The sequence below is a fragment of the Panulirus ornatus genome, chromosome 17 (assembly GCF_036320965.1).
Source record: "Panulirus ornatus isolate Po-2019 chromosome 17, ASM3632096v1, whole genome shotgun sequence".
Classification (NCBI taxonomy): domain Eukaryota; kingdom Metazoa; phylum Arthropoda; class Malacostraca; order Decapoda; family Palinuridae; genus Panulirus; species Panulirus ornatus.
The window spans coordinates 16558434-16575511 of NC_092240.1; the positions used below are offsets into that span (position 1 = coordinate 16558434).

General features: G+C 39.8%; 1 protein-coding gene across 3 annotated transcripts in view; it reads right to left on the bottom strand.

Moving 5' to 3' along the window:
• The window catches only part of LOC139754581 (regucalcin-like), a 549227-nt gene that overhangs the window by 228930 nt on the left and 303219 nt on the right, over positions 1-17078 (bottom strand). For all 3 annotated transcript variants that reach the window (XM_071671975.1, XM_071671973.1, XM_071671974.1), the window contains one exon: positions 8634-8778. In XM_071671975.1, coding sequence (XP_071528076.1) covers positions 8634-8778 — 145 coding nt within the window. The remainder of the gene's footprint in view (positions 1-8633; positions 8779-17078) is intronic.

The following is a 17078-nucleotide window of genomic DNA, read 5'->3' on the forward strand; positions in this document are numbered from 1 at the left end:
AATACCCTCCAATATAATTTCCCAGGAATACTCAACAAACATATACCTTTGTAATTTGAACGTTCATCTTTATCCCCTTTGCCTTTGTACAATGGCACTATGCATGCATTCCACCAATCCTCAGGCATTTCACCATAAACCATACATACATTGAATATCCTTGCCAACCAATCAACAACACAGTCACCCCCTTTTTTATATAAATTCCACTGCAATAGCATCCACACCCGTTGCCTTGCTGGCTTTCATCTTCCGTAAAGCTTTCACAACCTCTTCTCTGTTTACCAAACCATTCTCTCTGACCCTCTCACTTTGAACACCACCTCAACCAAAACACCCTATATCTGCCACTCTATCATCAAACACACTCAACAAACCTTCAAAATACTCATCAAACTCCCTATCACTTCACCACTACTTGTTATTACTTCCCCATTAGCCCCCTTCACCAATTTTCCCATTTGTTCTCTTGTCTTGTGCACTTTATTTACCTCCTTCTAAAACATCTTTTTATCCTCCCTAAAATCTAATGACACTCTCTCATCCCAACTCTCATTTGCCCTCTTTTTCACTTCTCACACCTTTCTCTTGACCTCCTACCTCTTTCTTTTATACATCTCCCAGTCATTTTCACTACTTCCCTGCAAAAATCGTCCACTAAGAATCTTACTTCTTCATTCCACCACTCACAACTCTTTCTAATCTGCCCACCTCCCACCTTTCTCATGCCACAAGCATCTTTTGCATAAGCCATCACTGCTTCCCTAAGCACATCCCATTCTTCCCCCACTCCCCTTATGTGTACATGTGTGTATATATATATATATATATGGCTGTGTATGCATGTGTAAATGTATGTATATTGGAAGGGATCACAATTTTGTGCATGATCAAGATATTCCTATGAGTCCACGGGGAAAATGAAACACGATAAGTTCCCAAGTGCACTTTCGTGTAATAATGACATCATCAGGAGAGACATGAGAGAAATATAAGTCAGTTGATATACATCGAAGAGACGAAGCTAGGCTGTCATTTGGTAAACGTGATTGTCCACGTTTACCAAATAGCATCCTAGCTTCGTCTCTTCGATGTATATCAACTGACTTATATTTCTCTCTTGTGTCTCCCCGATGATGTGATTACTACACGAAAGTGCACTTGGGAACTTATCGTGTTTCATTTTCCCCATGGACTCATAGGAATGTATGTATATGTTGATAGAGGAGAAAAAATACTTCCTGCGCATTCCCCGCGTGTTGTAGGAGACGACTGAAGGGGACGGGAGCAGCGGGTTAGAAACCCTCCCCTCCCTGTATTCTAACTTTCTAAAAGGGGAAACAGGAGTCATGCAGGGAGTGCTCATCCTCCTTGAAGGCTCAGACTGGAGTGTCTAAATGTGTGTGGATATAACAAAGATGAGAAAAAAGGAAAGATAGGTATTATGTTTGAGGAAAGGAACCTGGTTGCTTCGGTTCTGAGTGAAATGAAGCTCAAGGGTAAAGGGGAAGGGTGGTTTGGGAATATCTTGGGAGTAAAATCAGGAGGTGGTGAGAGGCCAAGGGCAAAGGAAGGAGTAGTACTAATGAAGCCGGAGTTGTGGGAGTATGTAATAGAGTGTAAGAAAGTAAACTCTAGATTGATATGGGTAAAACTGAAAGTGGATGGAGAGAGATAGGTGATTATTGGTGCCTATGCACCTGGTCATGAGAAGAAAGATCATGAGAGGCATGTATTTTGGGAGCAGCTGAGTGAGTGTATTAGTGGTTTTGATGCTCGAGACCAGGTTATAGTGATGGGTGATTTGAATGCAAAGGTGACTAATGTGGCAGTTGAGGGTATAATTGGTGTACATGGGTGTTCAGTACTGTAAATGGAAATGGTGAAGAGCATGTAGATTTGTGTGCTGAAAAAGGACTGGTGATTGGGAATACCTGGTTTGAAAAGAGAGATGTACATTATGTAAGTAGGAGAGATGACCAGAAAGCGCTATTGGATTACATGTTAATTGATAGGCGCATGAAAGACAGACTTTTGGATGTTAATGTGCTGAGAGGGGCAACTGGAGGGATGTCTGTTCATTACTTTGTGGAGGCGAAGGTGAAGATTTGTAGAGGTTTTCAGAAAAGAAGAATGTTGGGGTGAAGAGAGTGGTGAAAGTAAATGAGTTTGGAAAGGAGACTTGTGTGAGGAAGTACCAGGAGAGTTTGAGTGCAGAATGGAAAAAGGCGAGAGTAAATGATGTATGGGGAGTGAGAGAGGAATGGGCTGTGTTCAGGGAAGCAGTGATGGCTTGCACAAAAGATGCTTGTGAATGAGAAAGGTGGGAAGTGGGCACATTAGAAAGGGTATTGAGTGGTGGGATGAAGTAGTAGAGGCGTTTGGACGATTTTTGCTGGGAAGTAGTGCAAATGACTGGGAGATGTATAAAAGAAAGAGACAGGAGGTCAAAAGAAAGGTGCAAGAGGTGAAAAAGAGGGCAAATGAGAGTTGGGGTGAGAGAGTATCATTAAATTTTAGGGAGGATAAAAAAAATGTTTTGGAAGGAGGTAAATAAAGTGCACAAGACAAGAAAACAAATGGGAACAACGGTAAAGGGGGATAATGGGGAGGTAATGACAAGTAATGGTGAAGTGAGAAGGAGATGGAGTGACTATTCTGAAGGTTTGTTGAATGTGTCTGATGACAGAGTGGCAGATATAGGGTGTTTTGGTCGAGGTGGTGTGCAAAGTGAGAGGGTCAGAGAGAATGGTTTGGTAAACAGAGAAGTGGTAGTGAAAGCTTTGCGAAAGATGAAAACCAGCAAGATGGTGGGTTTGGATGGTATTGCAGTGGAATTCATTGAAAAAGGGGGCAACTGTGTTGTTGACTGGATGGTTAGGATATTCAGTGTATGTGTTGTTCATGGTAAAGTGCCTGAGGATTGGCGGAATGCATGCATAGTGCCATTGTACAAAGGAAAAGGGGATAAAGGTGAGTGTTCAAATTACAGTGGTAAGACTGTTCAAATTACAGTGGTAAAGTTTTTTGAGTATTCCTGGGAAATTATGTGGGAGGGTATTGACTGAGAGGGTAAAGGCATGTAGAGAGCATCAGATTGGGGAAAAGCAGTGTGGTTTCAGAATTGGTAAAAGATGTGTGGATCAGGTGTTTGCTTTGAAGAATGCATGTGAGAAATACTTTGAAAAACAGATGGACTTGTATGTAGCATTTTTGGATCTGGGGAAGGCATATGATAGAGTTTATAGAGAAGCTCAGAGGAAGATATCAAGAGTATATGGTGTGGGAGGTAAGCTGCTAGAAGCAGTGAAAAGTTTTTATCAAGAATGTAAGGCATGTGTATGAGTAGGTAGAGAGGAAAGTGACTGGTTCCCAGTGAATACCGGTTTGCAGCAGGGATGCGTGATGTCTCTATGGTTGTTTAACTTGTTCATGGATGGGGTTGTTAGGAACGTGAATGCAAGAGCTTTGGGGAGAGGGGCAAGTATGCAGCTTGTTCTGGATGAGAGGACTTGGGAGTGAATCAGTTGTTCGCTGATGATACAGCGCTAGTGGCTGATTCAATTGAGAAACTGCAGAAGATGGTGACTGAGTTCGGCAAAGTGTGTGAAAGAAGATAGCTGAGAGTAAATGTGAATAACAGCAAAGTTATTAAGTTCAGCAGGGTTGAGGGACAAGTAAATTGGGAGTTAAGTTTGAATGGAGAAAAACTGGAGGAAGTGAAGTGTTTCAGATATCTGGAAGTGGATTTAGAAAAAGGATGGAACCATGGAAGCGGAAGTGAGTCACAGGGTGGGGGAGGGAGGGAAGATTCTGGGAGCGTTGAAGAATGTATGGAAGGGGAGAACATTATCTTGGAGAGCAAAAATGGGTATATTTGAAGGAATAGTGGTTCCAACAATGTTATATGGTTGCGAGGCATGGGCTATAGACAGGGTTGTGCGGAGGAGGGTGGATGTGCTGGAAATGAGATGTATGAGGACAATATGGGGTGTGAAGTGGTTTGATCGAGTAAGTAATGAAAGGGTAAGAGAGATGTGTGGTAATAAAAAGAGTGTGGTTGAGAGAGCAAAAGAGGGTGTACTGAAATGGTTTGGTCACATGGAGAGAATGAATGAGGAAAGACTGACAAAGAGGATATATGTGTCAAAGGTGGAGGGAGTGAGGAGAAGTGGGAGACCAAACTGGAGGTGGAAGGATGGAGTAAAAGAGATTTTGAGCGATCGGGGCCTGAACATACAGGAGGGTGAAATTGGAATAATGTGGTATGCTAGGGTCAAAGTGCTGTCACTGGATTAGACCAGGGCATGTGAAGCGTCTGGGGTAAACCGTGGAAAGTTTTGTGGGGCCTGGATGTGGAAAGGGAGCTATGGTTTCAGTGCATTACATATGACAGCTAGAGACTGAGTGTGAACAAAAGTGGCCTTTGTTGTCTTTTCCTAGCGCTACATTGCGGGGGAAGGGAGGTGCCAATGCATGTGTGGTGGGATGGCGATGGTAATGTATGAAGGTAGCAAGTATGAATATGTAAATGTGTATATATGTATATGTCTGTGTATGTATGTTTATGTATACATTGAAATGTATAACTATGTATATGTGCGTGTGTGGGTGTTTATGTATAAACGTGTATGTGGGAGAGTTGGGCCATTCTTTCGTCTGTTTCCTTGTGCTATCTTGCTAATGTGGGAGACAGCGACTAAGTATAATAATAAAATAAAAAAATGTTGATATGTGTATGTATATGTACTTGTATGTATGTATGTATGTATATATGTGTGTATATGAGTGGATGGGTCTTTCTTCATCTGTTAGAATAGTACAATTTTGATGACACACTGATTTTTCAATGTGAATGTGACTGCAAGTTCACTGCATCTAAAGTGCTTAGGAAAAGCCTCTCCTTGGATGTAAAATTACTGGTGTTGAGGAGATTGGATGCTAGTGAGCATCAGGTTGATGTCAATGACACTTAAAAATTGCGTATAACAACGGTTAGAACCACTATTAACAATGCGGGCAAGATAAAAGATTTTGCTACTATAAACACGAAGTTAACAGCAACGAAGGTGACACATGGTTAGAAAAAATGAAAGGTTAGTTAAGCAAAGCTACATGGGGAGTGCTTGGCAACACACCCAGTGCATGTTACCACTCCACTCCACTTCACCTTCCTAATCCCCTCCATCTCTCAGCTTCCTCACTCCACAACTAAAATGTTATGTGACACAATGTTGAAGAAATACATTGTTGCTTATTCATATATTTCTGTATCTATTTAGTGAGAGATATGGGTTAGGTAGGGGATCAGCAAAGATCATATCCTAATTAGTGTCAAGTTAAAATAAGTCTGTATTCTACAGCAAGCCTCATCCTACTTTTGCGATCTAAGGTTAGTAAAAATGTGTGATTCATTAATGATCAAATACAGTACTAGAACATGAAATACTTATGGAAACTGCATAATTAACACATTCGAGGATGACACCATTCCCCTAATAACTTCTGCTTCTTTATGACAAACACATCTTCCTTTATGGATAGAAGAAATTAAAAAAGTTAAGTCATAAATGATACCATAAATAAGGAAAAGAGAGAGACAGAAAAATAGCACTATTCTGAGCTTTTAGTTTTAAGATTCATATTATCAAATTTCTATCCAAAAAGAATATTTTTGTGACTAAAATATGAAATCTCCGCTTATGCAGGCTCATCAAAGAACTTACTCTAAATTCAATCTTGTAAGGAAATTCAGAGCCACCATGTATAGTTTATATATAATATACAAAATAAAAGATGAACTATTACATTTGATACAAACCAATTATAAAGACATGAATAAATAACTGAAATTTTTTTCATGTCGTTTTAATCTGATATCAACAAAAAGCCAATACTATTTACATCTTCTACCACTGCTGCTGAGTCATCCATATCCAGCTGAAAAAGCAGACTATCTCTGGAAACCATAACTAGCAACAGTTTTCCAGCACTTTTATCACATTCAGGTTCTCATAGCACAAGTGCACTGGACCAGTTCACTTCATCAATATCATTTAGTTTTTTAAACTTCTGAACTCATATACTTAGCTGAGACACAAGAAAAATAACTCAATAAAATAGTTAGACCCTTACATTTCAACCCCTTTGACAATCACATAAGCAACCCATTCATAACAAATACCATCAAGTCTGACTTCATGTGAAGATCCCATCCAGCTTCATGCACAGAAAGAAAGCTTAACCTTTGTTGGGCTGCTTCATCTGACCATGTTTGAACCTGTGACATCTTTACACAACTACAGTCAAATCTTATGTCCTGAGTCAGATATGACTATAAAGGGTAATGCTGTAAGATGATTACACAACCAGGTCTCCAATCCATCTGAATATTCGAAATCAAAGTCAAATCAAATTAATTTGACATACATACTATTTTCAAAAGATTTTGCGAAGTCTGACCTCTTATGCAGCTCAAAAATCCAATTCGATGAATTGCTGGAAAGCCTGACCTGTGGAGAGGCATTACATCAAATATCAATCTTTTCACAACCAGTCATATCATGTGCCCTGATGCATAAGTAACACAAATCCAAATTTGAATTACAACTACAATACACTCAAAATCAAATGAAAGCAAAATTAAGCAAAACTAACACATAATATGAACAGTTAATGGTTCTGGATGCATACACAACCACAAAAAGTTTAAACTTACATGAAAATGTGCTTCCTAAAGATTGCTTTAGATGATAATGCAGCAAAGCAATGTATGGGATGCCTTCAAACATCTATCAAAGTGTAAAGGAGAGATCTTTCAAATTTTCTTTTGATGGTTTTCAAGCCACAAAGAAAACTAATCTCCTCTGCTAAAAGACTGTGGATTACATCATATTACATAACTATTCTGGTTAATCCATTTTCACCCCTGAGAGCTAATACCAAATCTGACCCACTGTCAACTGCTGATACTGACCTCAAACACTCTCAAGTCCTCCAACACAACACTTAGGGAAAGACTTGTGAAAACTGTAAATTCTAATCTAACCCCAAATGCAAGGGACTATCATGCAGCAAATCTACAAATTGTTTCATAGAAAAGTTTTGGAAATGGTCCGGGCTCATCTAGTTTCTTGTACCACAGGCTCATCTAGTCTCTCATACCACAGGCTCCTAATAATTACTTTTAGCATATCCCTGCAATTGTTCACTAATTTTTCAATGTGTAAATGGTATCAGCTTAGAAAAAATACTAATTTTCACTGCACATAAGACAGCCTGTATTTCTAAGAAAAAAATATTTCATCCACGCCAAATCTGTATGTTATGACAAAGCATGGAAGGTCTACTCTTACCTATCAAAGATGAAATTCTGCAAAATATTTACGAACAAGAATATAACTAATTACGGCATGTAAGCTGGTCTGATTTTGTGAAATCTTCAAAGTCATGAATTAAAAATAGCAAACTTAATCATACATTGCACAACACAGAAAGACAAAAGTATACTTATTACTATACAGTTTGTTTCATCCAGATTACGACATTTCAGATTTTTCAGATTGTTATTTTTCTTGTGATTCAGACACTTAATATCAGATCACTCAAAAATTTGCAGTGTATATAAAGATTATCTGTATAATATATTACTGTGACAGGAGCAGGTACCATGTTGAAATAAACTTTTAAAAGATTACTTTTCAAAGTAATACAAAACAATCCACGATCAATAACATTAACGTAGCCAATACACTTGGGGTACTATTACCATATCAGTCAACACAAACAATGCACAGCTGACTAGCTTGAACAGGATTACCAAGACTTCTAGTGAGCAATTACATGCACAAGACTTATTACCAAATATCTTCCTCCTATCAAATTTCATGCAACAATGTTAAATCAAACTGCTTAATGTTTGGTTTAATCTATAACCCATATTCATGTCCTGAAGTTTGTAAGCAAACTGGGTAGAGACCATGACAAGTATATCTGCATATCATATCTCTCATGTCTATCCACTCCCAGCTTTTGTAACCCAAAGTAATATCAATTCCTGAGAAAATATCAATTACATCAATAAAAAGCCTATTACAAAACATCATTACTCAAAATTTTCTAAACAAACCATGGTAAATCCACTTTCTTGTCAAAACTCTCAGAAATGTACAGGAAACAGCAATGTTATCTTGGTATATCCCTAATCTCTATCAAAACATCTAGAATTAGACAGAGAATGGTAATAAAAAATCACAATCCAGTCATGATTAATTGCATATACAATAGTTTTGGTCAACAGAGAAAACAAAACTTGATATGAATATATTATCAGTTATCACTCATCGCTCTACAATCCTTTTAAGAGCCATGTTCATCTCCATCCTCACTGTGGACTATGGGTCCCTGATATTCAGCCTGATCACACCAGAAATCACCTGGAGTAGGTATGTTCTCTAACAATACAAAACGATTATCTGGTATCTGTGGAGTATTCCAACTGCTGTCTAGCTCCTGATAGTAATGGCAATCCCGCTCCAAACCAAGACGCTCATCTGTTCCGTATGGAGGTGACAAGATATCAAGAAATGCTGCTGGTCCATCAACAGAATATATTTCATGTACATTTTGCTCACCTGGGCACAGTCGGCAGGCAGGATCATTTGCACCAACTTTGAGCAACTGATGTTTGGTTGCATGGAAAATACCACTTTGATTCCCTTCATCAACTGGGTTACCAATGAGACTATAACTCTGAACTGAGACACATCCATGAACAACCTAAAAAATGACAAATATTTTAATCATATATGCAAAATACTCTTTGCATGATATATTATATAAGCAATTCCCTGCATTCAGAACATGATAGCATACACAGAATCTTCCTAAATATTGTTCAACATGTACCAGCACTTTGATACAGGTTGAGAAATTAAAATGCCACACTTCACAATGAATAATCAACACTAAATTCTTCATTTGATTTTTTTGTGATTTTGCAACTCTCAACTATCTACCAGTAAAAATCTAAATCAAGTGACATGAAAAAAGAGGTGTGGTGTTTAAGAATGAGTTGGGAGCGTAGTTGTTCAGTGCTGGTCAATCCCCTTTTGGTGTGTATATGTTTTGTCAGTGTTGTGTTTGTGGGGTATGAGGACGTGTGAGTGTAGGTTATAGAAGTGTGAGGCAGGGGTAAGCTTTATATTTCTACTTTGGGGAGGGTGACTGGTTATAGAGTGGTTTCATTGAGAAGGGTCCAGGGCTGTTGCAAAGAACTGAATGCTATGCTCAATGAGGGGGATTGCACTGAAAGAACTGCTCTTTCATTTTAAAGGCGTTGAGTGCTTGTGGTTGCTAAGCAGCCAGTGAACAGCTCTGAGTGCTCTATTCTGTGTGGTTTATAACTCAGTCATATTTGCTTTAGACAAAGCAAGTAACTAGGTAGGTGAGGCAAAGTTTTGGGTGAGGAAGATGAACTGTTTTAACAGGACACATACAGATTCTTTTTCTTGTCCAAATCTCATACCAGTTAATGCTCTGAGGGCACTCAGTTTGTTCCTTTTGTGTTGATATTTGTGATCTGGTAAATATATGGCTAATGCGTGTCATGTAATATCTAGAACAGTTGGCAATTTGCTGAGTGATAGGAGGGCAGAGATTGAGTCCATCCCTGTCTGGTGTTAAAAATGACTGGACACATATGCAGACATTCTGTTCTGGGTAAGCCACTGTTCCATTGTGTAATGTAGGGTTGCATGTTTGTTGATGCTACTGTGCAGGGTGCTGTAATGTGATTATTATGTTGCCTGCATTTGAGAGGACCTTCACACTGGGGTCTACAGAAGGTAAAGTAGGATGAAACCGAAGAGAGTTGGAGACAGAACTGCTCTTCAATAGCAGAGCTTGAGGATTTTCGAGGTGAAGCCTTTGCAAGTGACTCTGGCTTGGAAATTGGCCCACCAATACTTATATTTTGTAGAGAGTGTTGTCAGGTATCTTTTGTGTGAGGGTGTGTCAATAGTGTCATATGCTCTGTTGAAGTCCACTGCTAATAATACTCTATGGAAAGGGAGTTCTAGTGCATTTATGACATCTAAGACATGTAGTGTAAGGTCTGTGTGCAATGTGGTCAAGAAACTGCTGTATATGTGAGAAAGGAATGCCTTGCTTGATTCTGCCATTGATCAGATTTTCAGAGAGTTTGCACAATGAAAACAGAAATGATATAACTGGTGAGAGAAAAGGGTGTTACAAGGTTTGGAAAATCTTAGGATTGATGCTATGCTGTCAAGTCTCTAGATACTGGAGATTCCATAATCAAGCCAAGAGTTGTTGAAGATATCTGCATGAGTTTAGATTACAATTAAACCACATTGTTTTAAGTATTGCAAGTTTGATATATTGTCAGGGTGTGTTGAAGGGAAGTTTTTAAATTTTAATCACACTGCATGTGTCAGAGGAAGTGAACAGTAGGTGAGCAGTTGTTTCTGGATGGATTCTGAGAAGGTTTTTTATGACTTTCTGTTTAGGAGTATGGTTGCTTTAAAGCAGAGGTTGATTTCTGAGTAGTGTTTCATGAGTGTTTTTGTGCATCCTTTCGGAGAAGAACTGGGTTAAAAGAGCTTCAAATGTTAGGGCTGGATTGGTGTGGAAGGTGTGGCTCTTAAATATGAGCAAGGGTTGGGTACTGTGGGGTATGTGATTCACTGTCTTGAGGAAGGGAAGCCAATTTACATTTTGCAGTTTAAATAATTACAGTTTTAAATTACTCTGTGATAAATCGTTTCCTATTTAATGGGTACCTGCTGTCTAATGGAAGCAGTATGAGACTTTTTCCATGATTATTTCAAGTATGGAAGTAATATATCAATATGAAAAAAAAAAGAAAAAAAAATTTGGTCTTAAAAATAAGAAGTCTTAAAAACTTGAAAATGATTGCAATTTTTGGCACTTTTCTCAAGGAAATACGTTTGCTTTAAAATCTCAGTGTAAAGACTATTTTTCATGTTGAAATTTTTTTAAGACTTATTATTCCCAGTAATTAGGTACTTAAATTATCACGTTTCTAAACGAAATTTTGTTCATTTGCTTTGTATTTATTAGGTAAATAAAAAGTTTCTCTGAAAGTTTTTTGGAGTTTATCTTCCCGTAATTATGTACCTAAATAATTACATTCCAAAATGAAGCTTTGTTCATTGTTCAGTGTGCAAAAGAATTTCAAGATAGTTTTCATGATTATTTGAAGTATAGACACGTTTTACTGTTATATTTCTAAAACTGAATGTCTTTTTGGATTGAAAAATAAATACAAAGTTTCTCTGAAAGTTTTTTGGAGTTTATCTTCCCGTAATTATGTACCTAAATAATTACATTCCAAAATGAAGCTTTGTTCATTGTTCAGCGTGCAAAAGAATTTCAAGATAGTTTTCATGATTATTTGAAGTATAGACACGTTTTACTGTTATATTTCTAAAACTGAATGTCTTTTTGGATTGAAAAATATCCTGAACTATCATTACCTGCATTTCTTTATTATATTTTCTGAGGTTAACAAACTACCCCGACAATTTTTGAGTGACGAATAAATTTCATGCTGTGTATTAATATGGAGCTGAAATATCGTTTAGAAGTCTTTATGACCTGTAATAATATGAAATTATTACAATTATATTCATCTCTTTTATTATTTCCTTTGTATTCATTGGGTACCTATCAGTTAGGGGAAGAGTTATGAGACTTTCTCCCCTGTCCCTGGGGATTGGGGAGAAAGAATACTTTCCACGTATTCACCCATGTCGTAGAAGGCAACTAAAGGGATGGGAGTGGGGGGCTGGAACCCCACCCCTCCTCGTATTTAAATTTCTAAAAGGGAAAACCAAAGAAGTCAAGTGGGGAGTGCTCATCCTCCTCAAAGGGTCAGATTGGGGTCTAAATGTGTGTGGATGGGCCAAAGATGAGAAGAAAGGAGACATGTATGTTTGAGGAAAGGAACCTGGAGGCTTTGGCTCTGAGTAAAACGAAGCTCAAAGGTAAAGGGGAAGAGTGGTTTGGGAATGTCTTGGGATTAAAGACAGGGGTTGGTGAGAGGACAAGAGCAAGGAAGGAGTAGCACTACTCCTGAAGCAGGGATTGTGAAAATATGAGATACAGTGTAAGAAAGTAAATTCTAGCTTGATGTGGGAAAACTGAAAGTGGATGGAGAGAGATGGGTGATTACTGGTACCTATGCAACTGGTCATGAAAAGAAAGATCATGAGAGGCAAGTATTTTAGGAGCAGCTGAGTGTGTGTATTAGCAGTTTTGATGCAAGGAAGGAGTAGCACTACTCCTGAAGCAGGGATTGTGAAAATATGAGATACAGTGTAAGAATGTAAATTCAAGGTTGATGTGGTAAAACTGAAAGTGGATGGAGAGAGATGGGTGATTACTGGTACCTATGCAACTGGTCATGAAAAGAAAGATCATGAGAGGCAAGTATTTTAGGAGCAGCTGAGTGTGTGTATTAGCAGTTTTGATGCACAAGACCAGGATAAAGTGATGGGTGATTTGAATATGAAGGTGAGTAATATGGCAGTTGAGGATATAATTGGTGCACATGGAGTGTTCAGTGATGTAAATGAAAACTGTGAAGAGCTTGTGGATCTGTGTGCTGAAAAAGAACTGGTGATCAGGAATACCTGGTTTGCAAAGAGAGATATACATAGGTATACATAGGTTTATGGATGGGGTTGTTAGGGAGGTGAATGTAAGAGTTTTGGAAAGAGGGGCAAGTATGAAGTCTGTTGTGGATGAGAGAGCTTGGGAAGTGAGTCAGGTGTTGTTCGCTGATGATACAGTGCTGGTGGCTGATTCATGTGAGAAACTGCAGAAGCTGGTGACTGAGTTTGGTAAAGTGTGTGAAAGAAGAAAGTTAAGAGTAAATGTGAATAAGAGCAAGGTTATTAGGTACAGTAGGGTTGAGGGTCAAGTCAATTGGGAGGTAAGTTTGAATGGAGAAAAACTGGAGGAAGTAAAGTGTTTTAGATATCTGGGAGTGGATCTGGCAGCAGATGGAACCATGGAAGCGGAAGTGAATCATAGGGTGGGGGAGGGGGCGAAAATCCTGGGAGCCTTGAAGAATGTGTGGAAGTCGAGAACATTATCTCGGAAAGCAAAAATGGGTATCTCTGAAGGAATAGTGGTTCCAACAATGTTGTATGGTTGCGAGGCATGGGCTATGGATAGAGTTGTGCAAGAGGGTGGATGTGCTGGAAATGAGATGTTTGAGGACACTGTGTGGTGTGAGGTGGTTTGATCGAGTAAGTAATGTAAGGGTAAGAGAGATGTGTGGAAATAAAAAGAGCATGGTTGAGAGAGCAGAAGAGGGTGTTTTGAAATGGTTTGGGCACATGGAGAGAATGAGTGAGGAAAGATTGACCAAGAGGATATATGTGTCGGAGGTGGAGGGAACGAGGAGAAGTGGGAGACCAAATTGGAGGTGGAAAGATGGAGTGAAAAAGATTTTGAGTGATCGGGGCCTGAACATGCAGGAGGGTGAAAGGTGGGCAAGGAATAGAGTGAATTGGATCGATGTGGTATACTGGGGTTGACGTGCTGTCAGTAGATTGAATCAGGGCATGTGAAGCGTCTGGGGTAAACCATGGAAAGTTGTGTGGGGCCTGGATGTGGAAAGGGAGCTGTGGTTTCGGGCATTATTGCATGACATCTAGAGACTGAGTGTGAACGAATGGGGCCTTTGTTGTCTTTTCCTAGCGCTACCTCGCACACATGTGGGGGGAGGGGGATGGTATTCCATGTGTGGCGAGGTGGCGATGGCAATGAATAAAGGCAGACAATTGAATTGTGTGCATGGGTATATATGTATGTGTCTGTGTGTGTATATATATGTGTACATTGAGATGTATAGGTATGTATATTTGCGTGTGTGGACGTGTATGTATATACATGTGTATGGGGGTGGGTTGGGCCATTTCTTTCGTCTGTTTCCTTGCGCTACCTTGCAAACACGGGAGACAGCGACAAAGCAAAATAAATAAATAAATAAACATAGGTGAGTGGGAGAGATGGCCAAAGGGCATTATTTCATTACATTTTAATTGACAGGCATGTAAAAGAGAGACTTGTGGATGTTAATGTGCTGAGAAGGGCAGCTGGAGGGATGTCTGATCACTATCCTGTGGAGGCAAAAGTGAAGATTTGTAGAGGTTTCCAAAAAAAGAAGAGAGAATGTTTGGGAGAAGAGAGTGGTGAGAGTAAGTAAGCTTGGAAAGGAGACTTGTCTGAGGTAGTACCAGGAGAGACTGAGGGTAGAATGGCAAAAGGTGAGAGCAAATGACATGAAGGGAGTGGGGGAGGAATGGGAAGAAGTGATGTAAGTGGCATGAGAAAGGTGGGAGGTGGGCAGATTAGAAAGGGTAGAGTGGTGAGATGAAGAAGTAAGGTTGTTAGTGAAAAAGATGAGAGAGGCAGGAGGTAAAGAGGAAAGGTGCAAAAGGTGAACAAGAGGGCAAATGAGAGTTGGGGTTAGAGAGTACAATTAAACTTCAGGGAGAATAAAAAGATGTTTTGGAAGAAGGTACATAAAGTGCATAAGACAAGAGAACAAATGGGAATATTGGTGAAGGGGGCAAATGGGGATGTAATAACAAGTAGTAATGACATGAGGAGATGGAGCGATTATTTTGAAGGTTTGTTGAATGTGTTTGATGACAGAGTGGCAGATATAGGGTGTTTTGGTCAGGGTGGTGTGTGAAGTGGGAGGGTCAGGGAGAATGGCTTGGTAAACAGAGAAGAGGTAGTGAAAGCTTTGTGAAAGATGAAAGCTGGCAAGGCGGTGGGTTTGGATGGTATTGCAGTGGAATTTATCAAAAAAAAGGGGTGACTATGTTGTTGATTGGTTGGTAAGGCTATTCAATGTATGTATGGATCATGGCGAAATGCCTGAGGATTGGCTGAATGCATGCATAGCACCATTGTACAAAGGCAAAGGGGATAAAGGTGAGTGTTCAAATTACAGAGGCATAAGTTTGTTGAGTATTCCTGGGAAATCATATGGGAGGGTATTGATTGAGAGGGTGAAGGCATGTACAGAGCATCAGACTGGAGAGGAGCAGTTTGGTTTCAGAAGTGTTAGAGGACATGTGGATCAGGTGCTTGCTTTGAAAAATGTTTGTGAGAAATACTTAGAAAAACAGATGGATCTGTATCTATGGATCTGGAGAAGGCACATGATAGGGATGATACATCATGCACCCCTGCCGCTAACCGACATTCACTGGGAACCAATCACTTTCCTCTCTTCCTACACATACACATTCCTTACATCCTTGGTAAAAACTTTTCACTGCTTCTAGCAACTTACCTCCCACACCAAATACTCTTAAAGCCTTCCACAATGCATCTCTATCAACCCTATCATATGCCTTCTCTAGATCCATAAATGCTACAAGCATATCTATCCGTTTTTCTAAGAATTTCTCACATACATTCTTCAAAGCAAACACCTGATCAACACATCCTCTACCACTTCTGAAACCACACTGCTCTTCCCCAATCTGATGCTCTGTACATGCCTTCACCCTCTCAATCAATATCCTCCCATATAATTTCCCAGGAATACTCAACAAACTTATGCCTCTGTAATTTGAACACTCACCTTTATCCTCTTTGCCTTTGTAGTGGAACTTGGCATGCATTCCACCAATCCTCAGGCACTTCACCATGATCCATACATATAATGAATATCCTTACCAACCAATCAAAAACACAGTCTCCTTTTTTTCATAAATTCCATTACAATACCATCCAAACTCGCCACCTTGCCGGCTTTCATCTTCCGCAGTGCTTTCACTTTTCACTACCTCTTCTCTGTTTACCAAACCAGTTTCCCTGACCCTCTCACTTCACAAACCACCCCGACCAAAACACCCTAAATCTGTCACTTTATCATCAAACACATTCAACTAACCTTCAAAATATTCACTCCATCTTTTCTTGTTATTACCTTCCCATTTGCCCCCTTCACCAATGTTCCCATATGATGCACTTTATTTACCTCCTTCCAAAACATCTTTCATTCTCCCTAAAATATATATATATATATATATATATATATATATATATATATATATATATATATATATATATATATATATATATATTATCCCTGGGGATAGGGGAGAAAGAATACTTCCCACGTATTCCCTGCGTGTCGTAGAAGGCGACTAAAAGGGGAGGGAGCGGGGGGCTGGAAATCCTCCCCTCTCACTTTTTTTTTTAATTTTCCAAAAGAGGGAACAGAGAAGGGGCCCAGGTGAGGATATTCCCTCAAGGGCCCAGTCCTCTGTTCTCAACGCTACCTCGCTAATGCGGGAAATGGCGAATAGTATGACAGACAGATATATATATATATATATCTTTAATCATATTTATTATACATAGTCGCTGTCTCCTGCATTAGCAGGGTAGCACAAGGAAACAGACGAAAGAATGGCCCAACCCACCCACATACGCATGCATATACATATACATTCGGACGTTCCATCCGAGGCACCAGGTCAAGTTGGGGTCAACCTACGGCCCCCATACAGTGTCGTCGCTGTCAGGACAAGAGAAGGTGGGGCCTCTAGGCAGATGTGGGACGAACTTAACTTCCTTTCAGCCAGTCAGCTGTCTCACGGATGACACCTTCTCCAATCACCAACAGACCTGTGGCCCTCCAGCCAAGTAGGAGTGGCACTTGGAGCCACCCTCCTCCAATCATCACTGGGCCTTAGGCCCATAACCAATCAAGGGTGGCATCATAGGGTAACAAGGCGGACGCAAGTCCTCCGTCTGTAATGAAAACCTCTGACTCCCCGCTGAGCCTCGATTCCTTCAGCAGTCCCGAGCCCAGCAAGGTAATGTAAGCTTCCCCTGTCTCAAACCCTGTAGCCACCGCTGCCCCAGTTTGTAAGATGTTTACTGTGTCACATCAGGTTTAGCTAAGTGTAACGGTGTTGTTTAATGTGTCACGTCAGGTCTAAGTGTAATGTTATCGAACAAACTGTCATAGAGGAAAGAGATCTCCTGGCTTGAAA